Source organism: Antechinus flavipes, chromosome 2 (genome assembly GCF_016432865.1).
Source record: "Antechinus flavipes isolate AdamAnt ecotype Samford, QLD, Australia chromosome 2, AdamAnt_v2, whole genome shotgun sequence".
In the NCBI taxonomy this organism is placed as follows: Eukaryota; Metazoa; Chordata; class Mammalia; order Dasyuromorphia; family Dasyuridae; genus Antechinus; species Antechinus flavipes.
The window spans coordinates 464,635,829-464,652,607 of NC_067399.1; the positions used below are offsets into that span (position 1 = coordinate 464,635,829).

The window sequence follows — 16,779 nt, forward strand, 5'->3', positions numbered from 1 at the left end:
CAGCAAATTACCAGCAGAAGATAATTTCAAAAAATGCCAGAAAAGATCTGTTTTGGTGGGGCAGGAGAGGAGATAGCCAGGCGCAGGCAAGGAGACAGAGCATGGAGGCCAGGTCCCACTGAGCAGACCCAGGGTAAGATGTGGTTTCCACAGGGTGAGCTCTACCATGGTATTGGTTACTCTGCCCTGGTTGCAAACCAGTAGAGTAGCAGAGAAGTTATAAAATATCCAACAGAAATACAAAAGGTAAAGAGTGTACCCCAAAGCACCTGAGTCTCATGGACCTGGCCACACCCACTCACCATCAGGAGTGACTCAGTGTGATCCCAGTACAGCCATTGCCCCTTTCTGGTGTCTGGGGAGGAAACTTGAAACCTCCTTGCCCTAAACGCAGATCCCAACATTTTAAAAAATGAGTAAAAAGACAAAACAAGCTCTAACTATAGATAGCTTCTATAGTGAAAGAGAAGAACAGATTTCAAACCCTGAGGAGACTAAAAGCTGATTGCCTCCAGATGAAGCCCCAAAGGGTGATATAACCTATTCCCATCACACAAGGCTCTCCTAGAAGAAATTAAAAAGGATCTTAAAAGAGAGCTAGAAGAAAAATAGGGAAAAGAAAAGAAAACTTTGTAAGAGGGTTTGGGAAAGGCATATAATTCATTAAAAGATAGATTGGAAAAAGAAAACAATTCCCTGAAAAACAGAATATGTGAAATGAGAAGTGGAGGTAAAAAGAGGGAAATTACATCTCATGAAGAGGCAAAGGAAACCTATTGTATTTGAGGGAAAAAAAGGGAGGGGAATGAACATTGTGTGAATCTTACTCTCATCAGATTTGGCTCAAAGAGAAAATATTAGACATATTTGGTTTATAGAGAAACTTCTCTTACCTTATTGAAAAGTGGGTGGGTGGGGCAAGCAAAAAGGGAAAGGATAGGCTAAATAGAAGGGAATACAGAAATAGTGGAGGAAAGGAATAAGAAAGGAGGAGGGACTCTAAAGGGGAAAGGATTCTAAAGGGAGAGGAAAGTAGTGCCCATAAGTTAAATATTGGAGAGGGGAGTAAGGGAAAAAGAAAAGAGAAAAGTATAATCTAGGGATAATAAGATGGCAGGAAATACAGAATTAGTAGTTTTAACCACAAATGTGAATAGGATGAACTCTCCCATAAAGCAGAAATGGATAGCAGACTGGATTAAAAGCCAGAATCCTGCAATATGTTGTTTACAAGAAACACATTTAAAGCAGGGTGATACAAACAAAGTAAAGGTAAAAAGCTGGAGCAGAATCTATTATGCTTTAGTTAAAGTAAAAAAGCAGGGGCAGCCTTCCTGATCTCAGATTAAGCAAAAGCAAAAATTGATCTAATTAAAAGAGATAAGGAAGGAAACTATATCTTCCCAAAGGGTAGCATAGATAAAGAAGCAATATTAAGATTAAACATATATGCACCAAGTGGTATAGTATCTAAATTCCTAAAGGAGAAGCTAAGAGAGCTGCAAGAAGAAATAGACAGCAAAACTATAATAGTGGGAGATCTCAACCTTGCACTCTCAGAACTAGACAAATGAAACCACAAAATAAATAAGAAAGAAGTTAAGGAGGTAAACAAAATGTTAGAAAAGTTAGATATGGTAGAGAAAATTGGAGAAAATTGAATGGAGACAGAAAGGAGCTTACTTTTTTCTTAGCAGTTCATGGAACTTATACAAAAATTGATCATGTGTTAGGACATAAAGACCTCAAAATCAAATGTAGAAAGGCAGAAATAGTAAATGCATTCTTTTCAGATCACAATGCAATAAAAAGTATATTAAATAAAAAGCCAAGGGAAAATAGACCAAAAAGTAATTGGAAACTAAATAATCTCATCCTAAAGAATGAAACAGCAAATCATAAACAAAATTAACAATTTCATCCAAGAGAATGACAATAATGAGACAACATACCAAAATTTGTGGAATGCAGCCAAAGCAGTATTAAGTTGAAATTTTATATATTTAGATGCTTAGTTGCATGAAATAGAGAAAGAAAAGATCAATAAATTGGGCTTGCAACTAAAAAAGCTAGGGAAAAAAGTCGATTATAAACCCCCAATCAAATAGTAAACTTGAAATTCTAAAAATAAAAGGAAGGATTAATAAAATTGAAAGTAAAAAATGGTTGAATTAATAAATAAAACTAAGAATTGGTTTTATGAAAAAAACAACAAAAAGATAAAACTTTACTAAACTTGATTAGAAAAAGGAAGGAGGAAAATCAAATTGTTAGTCTCAAAAATGAAAAGGAAGAATTATCCACCAAGGAAGAGGAAATCAGAGCAATAATCAGGAGTTACTTTGCCCAAATTTATGCCAATAAATTTGATAACCTAAGTGAAATGGAGGAATACCTACAAAAATATAAGTTGCCCATATTAACAGAAGAGGAAGTAAATTGCTTAAATAGTCCCATTTCAGAAAAGGAAATAGAACAAGCTATTGATCAACTCCTTAAGAAAAAATCCCCAGGACCAGATGGATTTACATATGAATTCTACCAAACATTTAAAGAACAATTAACTCCAATATTATATAAACTATTTGAAAAAATAGGGAATGAAAGATTCCTAACAAATTCCTTTTATGACACAGACATAGTACTGATACCTAAACCAGGTAGGACAAAAACAGAGAAAGAAAATTATAGACCAATTTCCCTAATGAATATTGATGCAAAAATATTAATTAAAATATTACAAAGAGATTACAGAAAATGATCCCAGAATTATACATCATGACCAAGTAGGGATTTATAGGGCTGGCTCAATATTAGGAAAACTATTAGCATAATTAACTTTATCAATAACCAAATTAACAAAAAAAATGATTATCTCAATAGATGCAGAAAAAGCATTTGATAAAATCCTACATCCATTCCTATTAAAAACACTAGAAAATAGAGGAATAAATGGTCTTTTTCTTTAAAATAGTTAGTAGCATCTATGTAAAACCATCAGCAAGCATCATATATAATGAGGATAAACTGGAACCATTGCCATTAAGATCAGGGGTGAAACAAGGTCACCCACTATCACCATTATTATTCAATATTGTATTAAAAGAAGGAAAAAACGATATTAAAGGAATTAGAGTAGGTAATAAGGAAACTATATTATCACTTCTTGCAGATGAAATGGTGGTATATTTAGAGAACCCCAGAGAATCTACTAAAAAGCTATTAGAAATAATCCACAACTTTAGCAAAGTTGCAGGATACAAAATAAATCCACATAAATCATCAACATTTTTATACATGACTAATAAAATCTGATGGCAATGGATACAAAGAGAAATGCCATTCAAAATAACTGTAGATAGTATAAAATTTTTGGGAATCTATCTGCCAAGCAAAAGTCAGGTACTATATGAGGGGAAAACTACAGAATACTTTCCACACAAATAAAGTCAGATCTAAACAATTGGGAAAATATTAAGTGCTAATGGATAGGTTGAATAAATATAATAAAGATGACAATACAACCTAAACTAATCTATTTTAGTGTTCTATCAATCAAACTCCCAAGAAACTATTTTACTGACCTAGAAAAAATAACAACAAAATTCATCTGGAAGCACAAAAGGTCAAGAATTTCAAGGGAACCAATGAAAAAAAAAAATCAAATGAAGGTAGCCTAGCTGTACCTGATCTAAAACTATATTATAAAGCAGTGGTCATCAAAAACATTTGGTACTGGCTAAGAAATAGACTAGTTGATCAATGGAATAGGTTAGGTTTACAGGACAAAACAGTCAATAACTATAGCAATCTAGTGTTTGACAAACCCAAAGAACCCTACTTTTGGAATAAGAATTCACTATTTGACAAAAACTGCTGGATAAATTGGAAACTAGTATGGCAGAAACTAGGCATTGATCCACATTTAACACTGTATACCAAGATAAGGTCAAAATGGGGATAAGATCTAGACATAAAGAATAAGATTATAAATAAATTAGAAGAACATAGGATAATTTATCTCTCAGACCTATGGAGGAGGAAGGAATTTGTGACCAAAGAAGAACTAGAGATCATTATTGATCACAAAATAGATAACTTTGATTATATTATGTTAAAAAGTTTTTGTACAAACAAAACTAATATAGACAAGATGTGAAAGGAAGCAATAAACTGGGAAAACATTTTGTCATTTAAAGGTTCTGATAAAGGCCTCATTTCCAAATTATATAGAGAATTGACTCTAATTTATAAGAAATCAAGCCATTCTCCAATTGATAAATGGTCAAACGCTATGAACAGACAATTTTCAGATAAAGAAAATGAAACTATTTCTAGTCATATGAAAAGGTGCTCTAAGTCACTATTGATCAGAGAAATGCAAATTAAGACAACTCTGAGATACCACTACTCATCTCTCAGATTGGCTAAGATGACAGGAAAAGATAATGATGAATATTGCAGGGGATGTAGGAAACTAGGACACTGATTCATTGTTGGTGGAATTGAGAACAAATCCCACCATTTTGGAGAGCAGTTTGGAACTATTCTCAAAAAGTCATCAAATTGTGCATACCCTTTGATCCAGCAGTGTTACTACTGGGCTTATATCACAAAGAGATCTTAAAGAAGGGAAAGGAACCCATATATGTAAAAATATTTATGACTGCTCTTTCTATAGTGGTTAGAAACCAGAAACTGAATGGATGCACATCATTTGGAGAATGGCTGAATAAATTGTGGTATATGAATGTTATGGAATATTATTGTTCTGTAAGAAAAGACCAGCAGGATGATTTCAAAAAGGCCTGGAGAAACTTACATGAATTGATACTGAGTGAAATGAGCAGAATCAGGAAATGATTATACATGACAACAACAAAATTATGGGATGACCAATTCTTATGCATGTGGTTCTCTTCAACAATGAGATGATTCAAACCAGTTCCAATTGTTTAGTATTGAAGAGAGTCAATTACATTCAGAGAGAGAACTATGGGAAATGAGTATGAACCACAATATAGCATTTCCACTTTCTGTTATTGTTTGCTTGTATTTTTGTTTTCCTTGTCAGATTTTTTCTTTCTTTCTAGATCCTATTTTTCTTGTGAGGCAAGATAACTGTATAAATATGTATACATATATTGGATTTAACATATATTTTAACATATTTAATATTTTTTGGACTACCTGCCATCTAGGGGAGGGAGTGGGAGGAAGGAGGGGAAAAATTGGAACAGAAGGTTTTGCAAGGGTCAGTGTTGAAAAATTACCCATTCCTATGTTTTGTAAATAAAAAAAACTGTAATAATAATAAAAAGAAAAAAAGAAAAAGAAAAAGATTTTATATTTGTATTCCTAGACCCCAGTAAAGTGCTTGACATAAAGTAAACATTTGATAAATGCTTCTTGTTGATTAGTACTATATATTTAATAGGCTTGTTATAAAGTTTAAATAAGATCATAGATGTAAAACACTTTGCCAAATTTAGAGAGCTAAATAAATGCCATTTATTATCTTGAGCCTTGCATTTTATAGGCATTTAATAAATTGAATGAATTTCATATTAGGAGAAGCAAGTTAATATCCCAATTGAGGTCCTTGAATAAAATACCTTAGTATGATGTAGATAGCCTCTACTATTCATCAGGAAGAAGAATTCTTCTGTGGTTGACTGATATTTTCAAGGAAAAGTGCTCAGGATGGAATTATCTTCTCTCCTTAGTTCAGGACCTCCGATCACATCTCCCTCAACAGTAGCTCTTATCTCTACCCTACTTCCACTGCTCATGTCTATTGGCTGCCTTTATCCACTACCTTCATATTCTCCTCTATCTTGTTACATTGGTCAAATTCAATTGTCAACAGTTTTCAGTGGAAGAAAGCCCTGAATCTGCATTGAGGAAATGGGGATTTTATTGTTAGCTCTGCCATTTATTCTGGAGACTCTATGGGTGATAGGGGAGAAGATTTCTTTGAATTATATTTTCCTTATCTGTAAAATGTAAGATTTGGATTGGATCAGTGGCTCTTAATCTGTTACTTGTGGTCACAAAAGTGTACTGGTAAATATTTAACAGTCAGCTCTCTGGGAAAATGTGTACATTAAATTACATTGAATTTCAATTATTAAAATTTTTTTCTAATACTTTCTTAGATCTAAATAATCAATAAAATAAGAAATACCACCTTCATTTGTAGAATTTGCTGGTTTCTGAGATATAAATGCTCATGCTGAAAACTTAACAAAGGATTGTCATTAGCCAATTTAAGTGGGTCCTAGTACACTTCAAGCTGTGGACCCTTGCTGGACCATTAAGTTTTTTCAAGTCAGTGTCATAAAATAACTCAGTATAATAAATATGCAAAATTTTTCTCTGAAAACTGAACGAATAACATATCTCAGATGTCTGCAAATTAGTGTTTTCAACTGTATGCTAATGCTTTTGTGATTAATAAAATATAAATCAATTTGAAAGTAGTATAGAATTCACGTATTTTCTTAATCAATAGATACTAAAAGTATCATATGGGGAACCATATTATTATTTTGGGAAAATGAGTCTTTATACCAAAAAAAGGTAGGAATGAATAGATCCCATAGTCTTTCTTAGTCCTAACTTCTATGAACCTATAGAAATCTATTCACTTTTGAAAAGTGAATTAGTCTTTGCTATCACCAGGTTACTAAGTGATATACTGCCTTGTTACTTAAATATGATTTGCTTGAGAAAATAGAATGTTGGTGCTTAAAAGGTACTTAAGCTGCCAGATTGCAGGAGGCATTAGAACACAGGGTTGGAATATATACAGTTTTAAGATTGGCATAGACCTTGAGGTTATTTAATTAAATGCTTTATTATACAGAGAAAAACTGAATCCCAGAAGGTAGAATTAAGCATCAAAAAGAAAAAACAAACTAAAAAGGAAAAAATTTTACTCAAATCACTTTTGGTAAGATTATACAATGCACAGAAAGCCCACTTTCCTTATATTTTTTCTTACAAAAAAGTGGTCTTCATTAAAGCAGATGAAGTTATGAATGAAACAAGAAAGATGATTATAGTCCATTAATGTTTATTAAGCAGCTACTATGTGCCACACATTGGACTAAATGTTAGGAATATAAAGAAAAGTAAAAGATAGTCTCTGTTCTCAAAGAGCTCACAAAAATTTAATGGAGAGACAACATGAATACAAGTATGTACAAGCAAGATACAAACAAGTATGTATAAACAAGATATTCAGAGTAAATGTAGGGCATAGGGTAATGTCAGAATGATAATGCTAAGATTAAGCAGAACTAGAAAAGGTTTCTTCCAATAAGGCAAAATCTTGGGGAAAAAAAGGACAGTGCCATATAATTTCAGAACTCTTCCCACCTAGTCTTAATGGCTAGTAAACTATGTAATCTATCTTATTATTCACACACATGAATTGGAATAATCACTTTGCTTCTACAGATATGAAACTCAAATACCATCTGGAGTGTGAACACATTTTGAACTTTATAACTGCACCTTTTTTTATTTTGAAAAATAGCCCCTTTTTATTCAAAACAATAGAAACATGATTGGTAGCAAAAATAAATTGAATTGGCAGACAAAATGTCAGAATAATGGCAAAAAAAGGTAAAGGAGGAGGTTTTTGTATGTATGCAACTCTTTCTTCTCTATTTTCCACACTCATTCCACTCCCTACTACCTCATCATTCCTCTATTCAAAACACCTTTAAAATCTGTTCCCTTTGAATACGCTGGGTCTCTAGCAACCCTAGGTTATTTTGAGTCTGGGCTGATAGTACATTGGCAGGGGAAAAGCATAGGGTCTTCTCCCTATGTGATTCTGATGCACTGCTAAAGTTGTACTGCTTTGTGGAACACTGGAACCACAGTTATAAACACCATGAAGATAAGTACCATGACTTATCTAAGCTTTTCTGATAAATTTAGATTTGTTGAATAAGTAAGTTAATGAAGGGGAAAATGAAAAAAAGATCACATTCTTCTAATTCCCCATGGAGGGTTTGGCTAGTCTTAAGTTTCACCCAGTGCAGATTTCTCAGATACGATAGCCCAAAGTAATTGATACTGGAATTCTTAGGATTAGAGAAAGTGGGGTAGAATGGGATAAGCTTGGATAGACTGCAATAGGATGAAATTGACATCAGGAGCAGCCATTGCTGTTATGGAGAAGAGAGCGTTTTCCCATTGCCAAGAAGCCTCCCCAATGCCCCTTTCATGTCTCTGTTCCTCAGGCTATAGATGAATGGGTTCATCATGGGGGTCACCACCATATAGAGAACAGAAGCTGTACTTTCCCTTTGGGCAGAGTAACTTGATGAAGGAAATAAATACACACCCATTAGGGAACCATAAAAGAGTAAGACTACAGTGAGGTGGGACCCACAGGTGGAGAAGGCTTTCCATCTCCCTTCAAGAGAGGAGAAACTAAGGATAGCAGATGTGATATGGGCATAGGAGAGGACAATGAGAGCAAGGGGAAGAGTGAGGAATATTGCTCCCATGATGATTACCATCAGTTCATTTAAGTGAGTATCAGAGCACGCCAATTTTAGCAGGGGACTAATATCACAATAGAAGTGGGGGATGGCATGATGGGTACAGAAGTCCAGGTGGGCCAACAGAATGCTATGTGTCAGGGCAGGAATATTGGTCAGAGCCCAACAGACACTCAGCATCAGCACACAGTGCTGAGAACTCATAATTGTGGCATAGTGAAGGGGACGGCAAATGGCCACATAGCGGTCATAGGCCATTGCAGCCAGAAGTAAGTTGTCTAAACCCCCAAATGCAAGAAGGAAATATAGCTGGGTAATACATCCAACATAGGAAATGGTCTGATCCTGGGTATCAATGTTCACCAGCATCTTGGGAATAGAAGCTGATGTGAAACAGATGTCTGCAAAGGACAGGTTGGCCAAGAAGAAATACATGGGACTTTGGAGATGAGAGTCAGAGCCAATGGCTAATATGATGAGAAGGTTCCCCACCACAGTGATCAAGTACATGGCCAGGAATAACCCGAATAGCAGTCTCTGATTATCAGGCTGTTCAGATAGTCCCAAGAGGATAAATTCAGAGATGCTTGTTTTATTTTCTTGTCCCATGTGTCTCTCACTGTCTGTGAAAATGAAAATATTCTTTGAGTCAATTTTTACTGAGTTCCCTTTTGACACCTAGATTTGTGCTATGGTCCTTGGTTAAGAGAAGGAAGAAGAATAATCTCTGTTCCGAATAAAAGGATGGCTTAATAAAGATAACATTGAATTTAGGATCTGAAGAGCTGAATTTGAGTCTTAGCTAAGTCTGCTTTTAGTGGTGGAATCAGGGAAAACTGCTTTTTTCTCTCTGTGACTCAGTTTTCTCATCTATGAAATAGGGCTTCAAACTTATACTCTATACCTCAAAGTTTTGTAATAAAAACACTATAAAATATGAGCTACTATTAAAATTAGAGGAGCTAAGACTACTATATATGAGTATATAGTGAACAATTGAGGACTACTTTTAAGCAAGTACTAGATTGGTTAGTACAGTCTAAATGGGATAGCTCAAAGAAAAAAGAGACCAGTCGAGGCTGGAAGAACTAGGATAAGCTTTCAAGAGGAAAAAGGACTTGACCTGGACCCTAATTGATTGACAATATTTAATAAATTAGTCTCATAGATCAGGAATGGATTATTGCCTAATTGGTACAAATATAGGTCATATTCTACTATCCTATATCTCTTGTCCCTAGATATGAAATGTGTGCAGTGTGGTATTGAAGACTCAAGATCCTGGCTATGTGACTCTGAACAAATCATATTATCTCTCTGTGATTCTGCTCTTTCATCAATAAAATATTAATATCCTTGCTCGGCTGACCTCATGGGATTGTTGTGATGAATTAACACACTTCTAAGATACTTATTCTAATCATTATAAAACCTGAGTGTAGTGTACATTTGGACATTGAAGGAAATAAAAATATACTAGAAGAGTAGTTTAAGCTTAATTAAGCAACAACAGCAAAAGGAATGACTGTAGCTTCCCCACTAGCATGTGCGTGTGCGTGTGTGTGTGTGTGTGTGTGTGTGTGTGTGTGTGTGTGTGTATTGGTGTGTGCTGGAGATCCTGCTGGAGATACCCTTAATGTTGGTGCTTCAAGAGAAGACAGGTAGATTACAGTTTATCCTTCTACTCCTTTAGAGATGGGAATTAATCACAAAACTATTCATTTGCTCTTTATCCTCTTCAACTCTGAGGCTAGAGATTTCTTAGGCATAGGTAGTAGGAGAAAACTTCACCCCAAACTCCCCAGAAGTGTTGAACTCTAGGCCTTGTTGGGGATCCATTTATCTCCTATAATCTATGCTCAAAAGCTATAAGATTCTCTGTAGTTCACTATCAAGAACCAGAACAGGAGACAGATATAATTGAATTCATAGTAGTAGTTTCAAAGCTTTGAAACAAAGTGAAGTACCATTCAACAATGACATTAAGTGGCAAATGAGTAATCTATGTTACTCTTTTCCCCACTTATAGATAAAAGCTATGTACTTTTAATATATGGATTTAAAATCAGAAAACTTGATTTTCAGTTCCATCTATATTAGTTCAGTGATTTTAAGTAAGTCACTTAACCTTTTTGACCTTAACTTCCTAATCTGTAAAATGAATGATTTATAGTACATGTTTTAGAAATCTCTTCCAGTTCTAAAACTCTACACTTTATGAATATTTTTTTGTTTCCAAAATGGGGTTGTCCTCTGAGCTATTGTGCTCTGATTCTTCATTATGACATGTGAACTTGACCTCTAGAAATTTGTACCAGCAGGGCACAAACTCTGGGGAAGACTTGTTCAAACTAGTGAAGTTTTTTTCCCCCCTGAGGTAATTTGAGGTAAGTGACTTGACCAGGTTCACAGAGCTAGGAAATGTTAAGTGTCTGAAGGTCAGATTTGAACTTAGGTCTTCCAAACTTCAGGGCTGATACTCTATCTACTAAGCCACCTAGCCGCCCCAAACTAATGAAGTTTTAAGTATGTTTGTCAATGGATCCTCCACTTATGTTTGAAGGCCAGCCTCATTAGGAGGTGAACTAGAGTTTTGTAACCAAAAGATTTGCAAAAGGATGAAAAGGGGTTTTTTCCTATAGTATCTCACAAAGGCCTTTCATTAAGGGAGATGAAGTTATAATTAGCACCAAGTGAAGGGAATACTCACAACAAGGAAGTTACAACTCCATAAATCACTAAAGTGTTTAAATAAGTATATAATTACATATTCTGAAAGTTCAGAGAATAATAGAATGGAAAGATTATTGGCCTAATTCTAAGAAAACCAGTATGACTTTGAGTTCTAGTACCTCATTTATTGGTGACTCTGGTGGATCAGTTCTAATTGAGGAACCATTGATTTTTCTTCCTAAACTGACTAATGAGAATGAAGAAATGGAAAAAAACTTTCTTCCAGTTCTCTAGGGCCATTTTTCTTTCAAATATATTTTGTGGGTATGGCAGCATATGTTAGGGGAAGATTATATTCAACAATGTTCCAGTAAATATTTAACAACTAGGTCCCTAAAAATGTACACAAGAACATTTCTAAGTTTAATTTGTATTATTAACCCTTTCTTCATCACTTTTTTGTGTTAGATAATCAAGAAAAAAAATAAATCAAGGCTTGGTTTTTTTTTTTAATATATCTAAGGTATTTTCACACTGAAAATTTAAAAGTTTGTTTTCACAAGTCTTTACAATGTGGCTCTATCACACCCTTGACTCTATCTATCTATCTATCTATCTATCTAAAGAATTCTTGCCTTTTTTGTATCATGAACCTCTTTGACAGTCTAGTGAAACATATTGAATCACTTCTAAAAATGATTTTTTCTGTTATTATTAGTTATGGAAAGAAGAGCTAAGTTTCAAATAGAAGCTAGTAAAAATAAAAATGTATTTTTTTTCTCCATCCTCTAAGCTTTCATTTTATCATTGCTCTATTCTTGGCCCTGATTTTTTCCTTTCTATTGGTCTTTTCCTAAGTTTTTCACCCTGTCTCCTTGACTAGTACTATTATGATTCCATTACCCAGACACCTTTAGGATTTTCATGTCCTTTGAAGGGGACAAGCAGTAATAAAATGATACTAGAAAATCCAGAAAGAATTCAACACTGGGAAGAAGACAAAGAGACTGAAGTCTGCTTGGTCTCTAGTCACATCAATGGTCTCTGTGACCTAGATACTAATCATGGGTTTGGCTGAGATTGCTTAAGAGACATTTCTCACATAAACCTTAGAAGTTGCTAGTCTGGGATTATTCTAGTGGGAAGGAGAGAGAGAAATCTCAGAGTGAAAATCAGCCTCTTTTTATTATTCTTTCTTAGCCCTTAACTGGCTGAATGGAAGGAGTGCTAAAGATCAGCATGTTTGTATTTCAGCCATCCTTCTTCCCTCCCTCATCTCTTACCAGATTGGTCTGCATGAGCTCTGACAGAAGAAGCTGCCTCAGTCACTTTCATGTATCTCCTGAAAATAATGGTAAACTCACAATGAAGATCCAGAGAATCTCCTGTGCAGCCACAGAGGAGACAGACTATGAATCTGGAATATGGACACAGAAGCTTTCTTTTGGAGCAGACTCTGGGTCACAATGTAATGCAAATTAGGAATGTCTCCCTGGATTAAAATGTCTCTTTAGAGCTTAATCCTCTAAACTCCTCATTAAGGACAAAAAGTAATTCCTCATACTCAGCTCCAGATAGCCCTGGTTGGATCCCAAAGGATTCTTAGACAATGAGAGTGCAATCGTTCATTTGGTTTCCTTTTGAGAGGGAGTAAGGTTGAAGGGAATTGTTTTCTTGCGTTCCAGAGGAACTCCTCTGTGGACTCTGTTCAATCACTAGAGAAAGACCTCTCTGAGCTTTAACTTACTCCTCTCTAAAATGAAGGGATTGGACTAGATGATCTCTAACATTCTTTCCATTTTATGCTCCCCAAATATTGGCTAGGTGATCTTGGTTAATGGAGCAAGTTTAGTAGCATGAAGAGACCAATGAAGGGAAGATCTCAGCTATTTCATTATATAGAAATTTTTTAATTCTTTACTTGAGGAGAAACAATGACAAGCTGGACTAAGTTCAGAGGCAGAGCACCAGAATTCTGGGAGACTAAACTAGCTTATAAAATGCAAACTCACAACTTTGAAAGCAAAGAACCTGAGTTTAAATTCCAGCTCCAGTACATATTTGTTCTGCATTTAGTTCCCTTGTATCTAAAATGAAAAAAAAAAAAAAAGGATCTCTATTACTCTTTCCATTTCTGAATGTACTTGTCTATGTGATCTTGGTCAAGTCAACTAATCTTACTGGGTCTCAGTTTTCTCACTTGGAGCATGAAAGGGTTGGACTACAGGGCCTCTAATGTTCCTTTAAGATCATCCTTTTATATTCACTATCAGAAAACTGGGATTGTATAATCTAAAGAAGAGAAAACTTGTACAGAGGCCAAGATAACTTCCTTTAAACATTAATAGAACTTGATTGTCCTTCATTCTCAAAAAGGACCATAACATCAGGGAAGTGAGGCCATGACACACACTTGAGTTGGATGTAAGTGAGAGTGAACTGTGTAAAATCACTAGCCTCACTTTCTATTCTGAGCCAGCTGGGTTCAGTAGCAAGATTTGAAAAGAGATAACTAGGGACGATCCTGAATGCAGTCAAATACCTTCAATTTTTTATTATTCTTATTAAATATTTTTATTTTTCCCACCTATATTTAAAACATTTTTACATTTGTTTTTAAACTTTGAGTTCTAGATTTTCTTTCTTAGCCTCCCTCAAAGCCTCCATTAAGAATTCACACTTGAAGTTATGCCAAACAGTTCCATAAATCATGTTGTGAAAGAAAATATAGATATCCCATCCCTTTAAAAACTCTCAAGAAAAATAAAAGAGAGAGACACAGAGAGACATAGAGAAAGAGACAGACAGACAAGACAGACAGAGAATATTCTTCAATATGCATTCAGACACAGTCAATTCTTTTTCTGGGTATGGATAGGATTTTTCATCATAAGTCCTTCAGAGTAGTCATGGATCATTGTACTGCTAAGAACAGCAAAGCCATTCACAACTGATCATCCCACAGCATTGATATTACTTTGTACACAGTACATTCTACTTTGCTTGAGTTCATGGAGGACTTTCCAGGTTTTCTGAGAGTATTCTGATCATCACCTCTTCCAAAACAATGATGTTTCATCATAATTATGTAACAATTTATCCAGTTATTCCCCAATTGATGTGCTTCCTCTCAGTTTCCAATTTTTTACTCTGATGAGAGAACTGATATAAATATTGTTATACATGTAGGCCCTTTTCCTTTTTAAAAATCATTTTTGGAATTCATGCCTAATTGTGGTAATGTTAGGTCAAGGGATATGCATGATTTTATAGTTCTTTGGACATAGTTCATATCTTTTGATCTTATTTTTTATAAACTTGACTCAGTTTGAGAAATGAAGCCTTATTAGAGAAACTTGCTTCAAAATTTTATTACTATTACTATTTCTAACTGTATTGATCTTGAGCTTTTTAAACTAAGATCTTTAACAGATCTCAGCTTGATTGATACAATGCCCATTCAGTGATTAAGGGTAGATAAAATTTGAGTTCTAGATTTTCTTTCTTAGCCTCCCTCGAAGCCTCCATTAAGAATTCACTCTTACCTAGTCAACTCTTTTATCTAGTCAAAAAAATCCAATCTGGGAGGGAAAGACACTCAGAATTTCTCTGGAAAACAGAAACAGTTGATATTTTACATTCACTCTAAGTCTGCAAGCAGGGTCCAAACAAACCAATTGTTCCTTGGCCTGGAAACTATTATTGATCAATTAATGACAGTCAGAGCCAATTAATGGGTTTAAGGCACTGTCCTTAAGAAGTAATCTATCTGGTAAACCTCAAGATATCTTGAATCAGTAATACTATTCTAGGCTTTATCTCAAAGAGATCAAAGACAATTAGTACAAACTTATTTATGCAGCTTTTTTATGGTGACCAAAACAAAAAAAAAAAAAGAAAAGAAAAGAAAATTGAAGGGATTCCCATGAATTGAACAGTGATTGAATGAGTTGTGCTATATGAGTGTGAAGAAATACTGTTTTTTTCTATAAGAAATGAAAAATTCCAGGTTTTAAAGACTTACATGAAGTGATACAAAAGAAGTGAGTAGAAACAGGAGAATATTATACACAGTGATATTCTATAATGATCAAGTGAGAATGACTTAGCTATTCTCAGAAATACAATGATCCAGGATAATTTCAAAGGATTTATGACAAAAAATTGTATTCATATAAAGAATAGATGAAATCTGAATGCAGATTAGAACGTTTTTTGGGAGAAAGGGGCATGGGACATCTGTGGTTTTTTTTTTTACAACATGGCTACTATGGAAACATCTTTAACATGATTGCAATGCATAATCCATAACTGATTGCCATGAGTGGGTAGGTGAGTATTTGAAACGTCAAATTTAGAAAAAAAATTTAAATTTACTTTTACTTGTAATTTGAAAAAAAAAAGAAATATAAAAATTCCTGAAATATTTGAGTTTAAAGTGATATCTTTGCTGTTTCCAAATTTTTCCTTCAAATTTGTAGTTTTATTTCATCTTCATTGTAATAGCAATAATACATTTTTTACCCAGCAGTTCATTCTTAATAACTTGGTCTTCTGAATCTTGTACTGTAGAATACATAGGTAATATCTTCAGAATGTCAAGAAGCAAAATGTTGGGAGACTCTTTGCATCTCTCATATTAAGCAAATTGTAAGTGTTTAATAAATGATTATTGACTATGTCAAAAAAATAATACATTTTTGATGAGCTATGAATGCACTAATATAAGTACTTCCTCCAGTGGTACAGATCACAATTTATTGGCTTGTGCTATTTGTCTTTCCACAAGTCCTCTATAGTAGGTACACCCAATGTCCTAAGGAGTTTCCTTTATATCTCTTGCCATTACATGAGTATTAATGGAACAGATGTGAAATCCCTTGGTTATTTCCCAATTTTTATCTCCTTTTCAGATTTTGTATCTCTCTGCTGTCACATATATGCCCCTGTTTTTTAAAAAATTTATCTGAAAAGAGTTGCCATGTATTCATACCCACAATGCATCTGTCCATTGTTTTTCATTTAAACTCACAATAAATTCTTCAGAAACTGTGGCACAGATATACACCATGACCAGAATAAATTGCAATACACATAAAAGAACATTCACATTCCTAGGTCCTCTGACTACAAGTCTTAAGTTTCTGGCCATTAGATCAGGCTGCAATCAAATCTATTTTAAAATGGAATGCTTTGCTTTTGAGAAATGATGAACTTAAAACGAGAAAGAACCATACATTTTCAAACATGGCTAATGTTGAATTTGCATTACTGGATAATGCAGCTATATACTAAAGTCCTTGTTTTTTCACTTTAAAATTTTTTTTATTAATTTCTAGGGGTCATGGGATAAAATGCTTGTTTGAAAAAAAAGTAAGCTGTTCTTGTAAAAGAAGAACCAAATGTGACATAACCATATATGTGTATATATATGTAGTATTTTCAAAGTTTAAAGCAAAACTACATGAATGGTAGTTATTATTTTTACTAAATAGGGAATTCAGAAAACAATTTTTATTATAAGGAGAAAGACATTTAATTCTATAGCTTGAGGTATCTATGAGAATGGGATCCTGCTGGGAAT

The 16,779-nt window shown here is 34.2% G+C and overlaps 1 protein-coding gene across 1 annotated transcript; it reads right to left on the minus strand.

Annotated features, from left to right (window-relative positions):
- Window positions 1-8,186: 8,186 nt before the first annotated feature.
- LOC127546793 (olfactory receptor 1N2-like) lies at window positions 8,187-9,131 on the minus strand. Its single transcript, XM_051973735.1, has one exon. It carries the CDS (start codon window positions 9,129-9,131, stop codon window positions 8,187-8,189), a length of 945 nt encoding a protein of 314 aa, XP_051829695.1.
- Window positions 9,132-16,779: the final 7,648 nt, after the last annotated feature.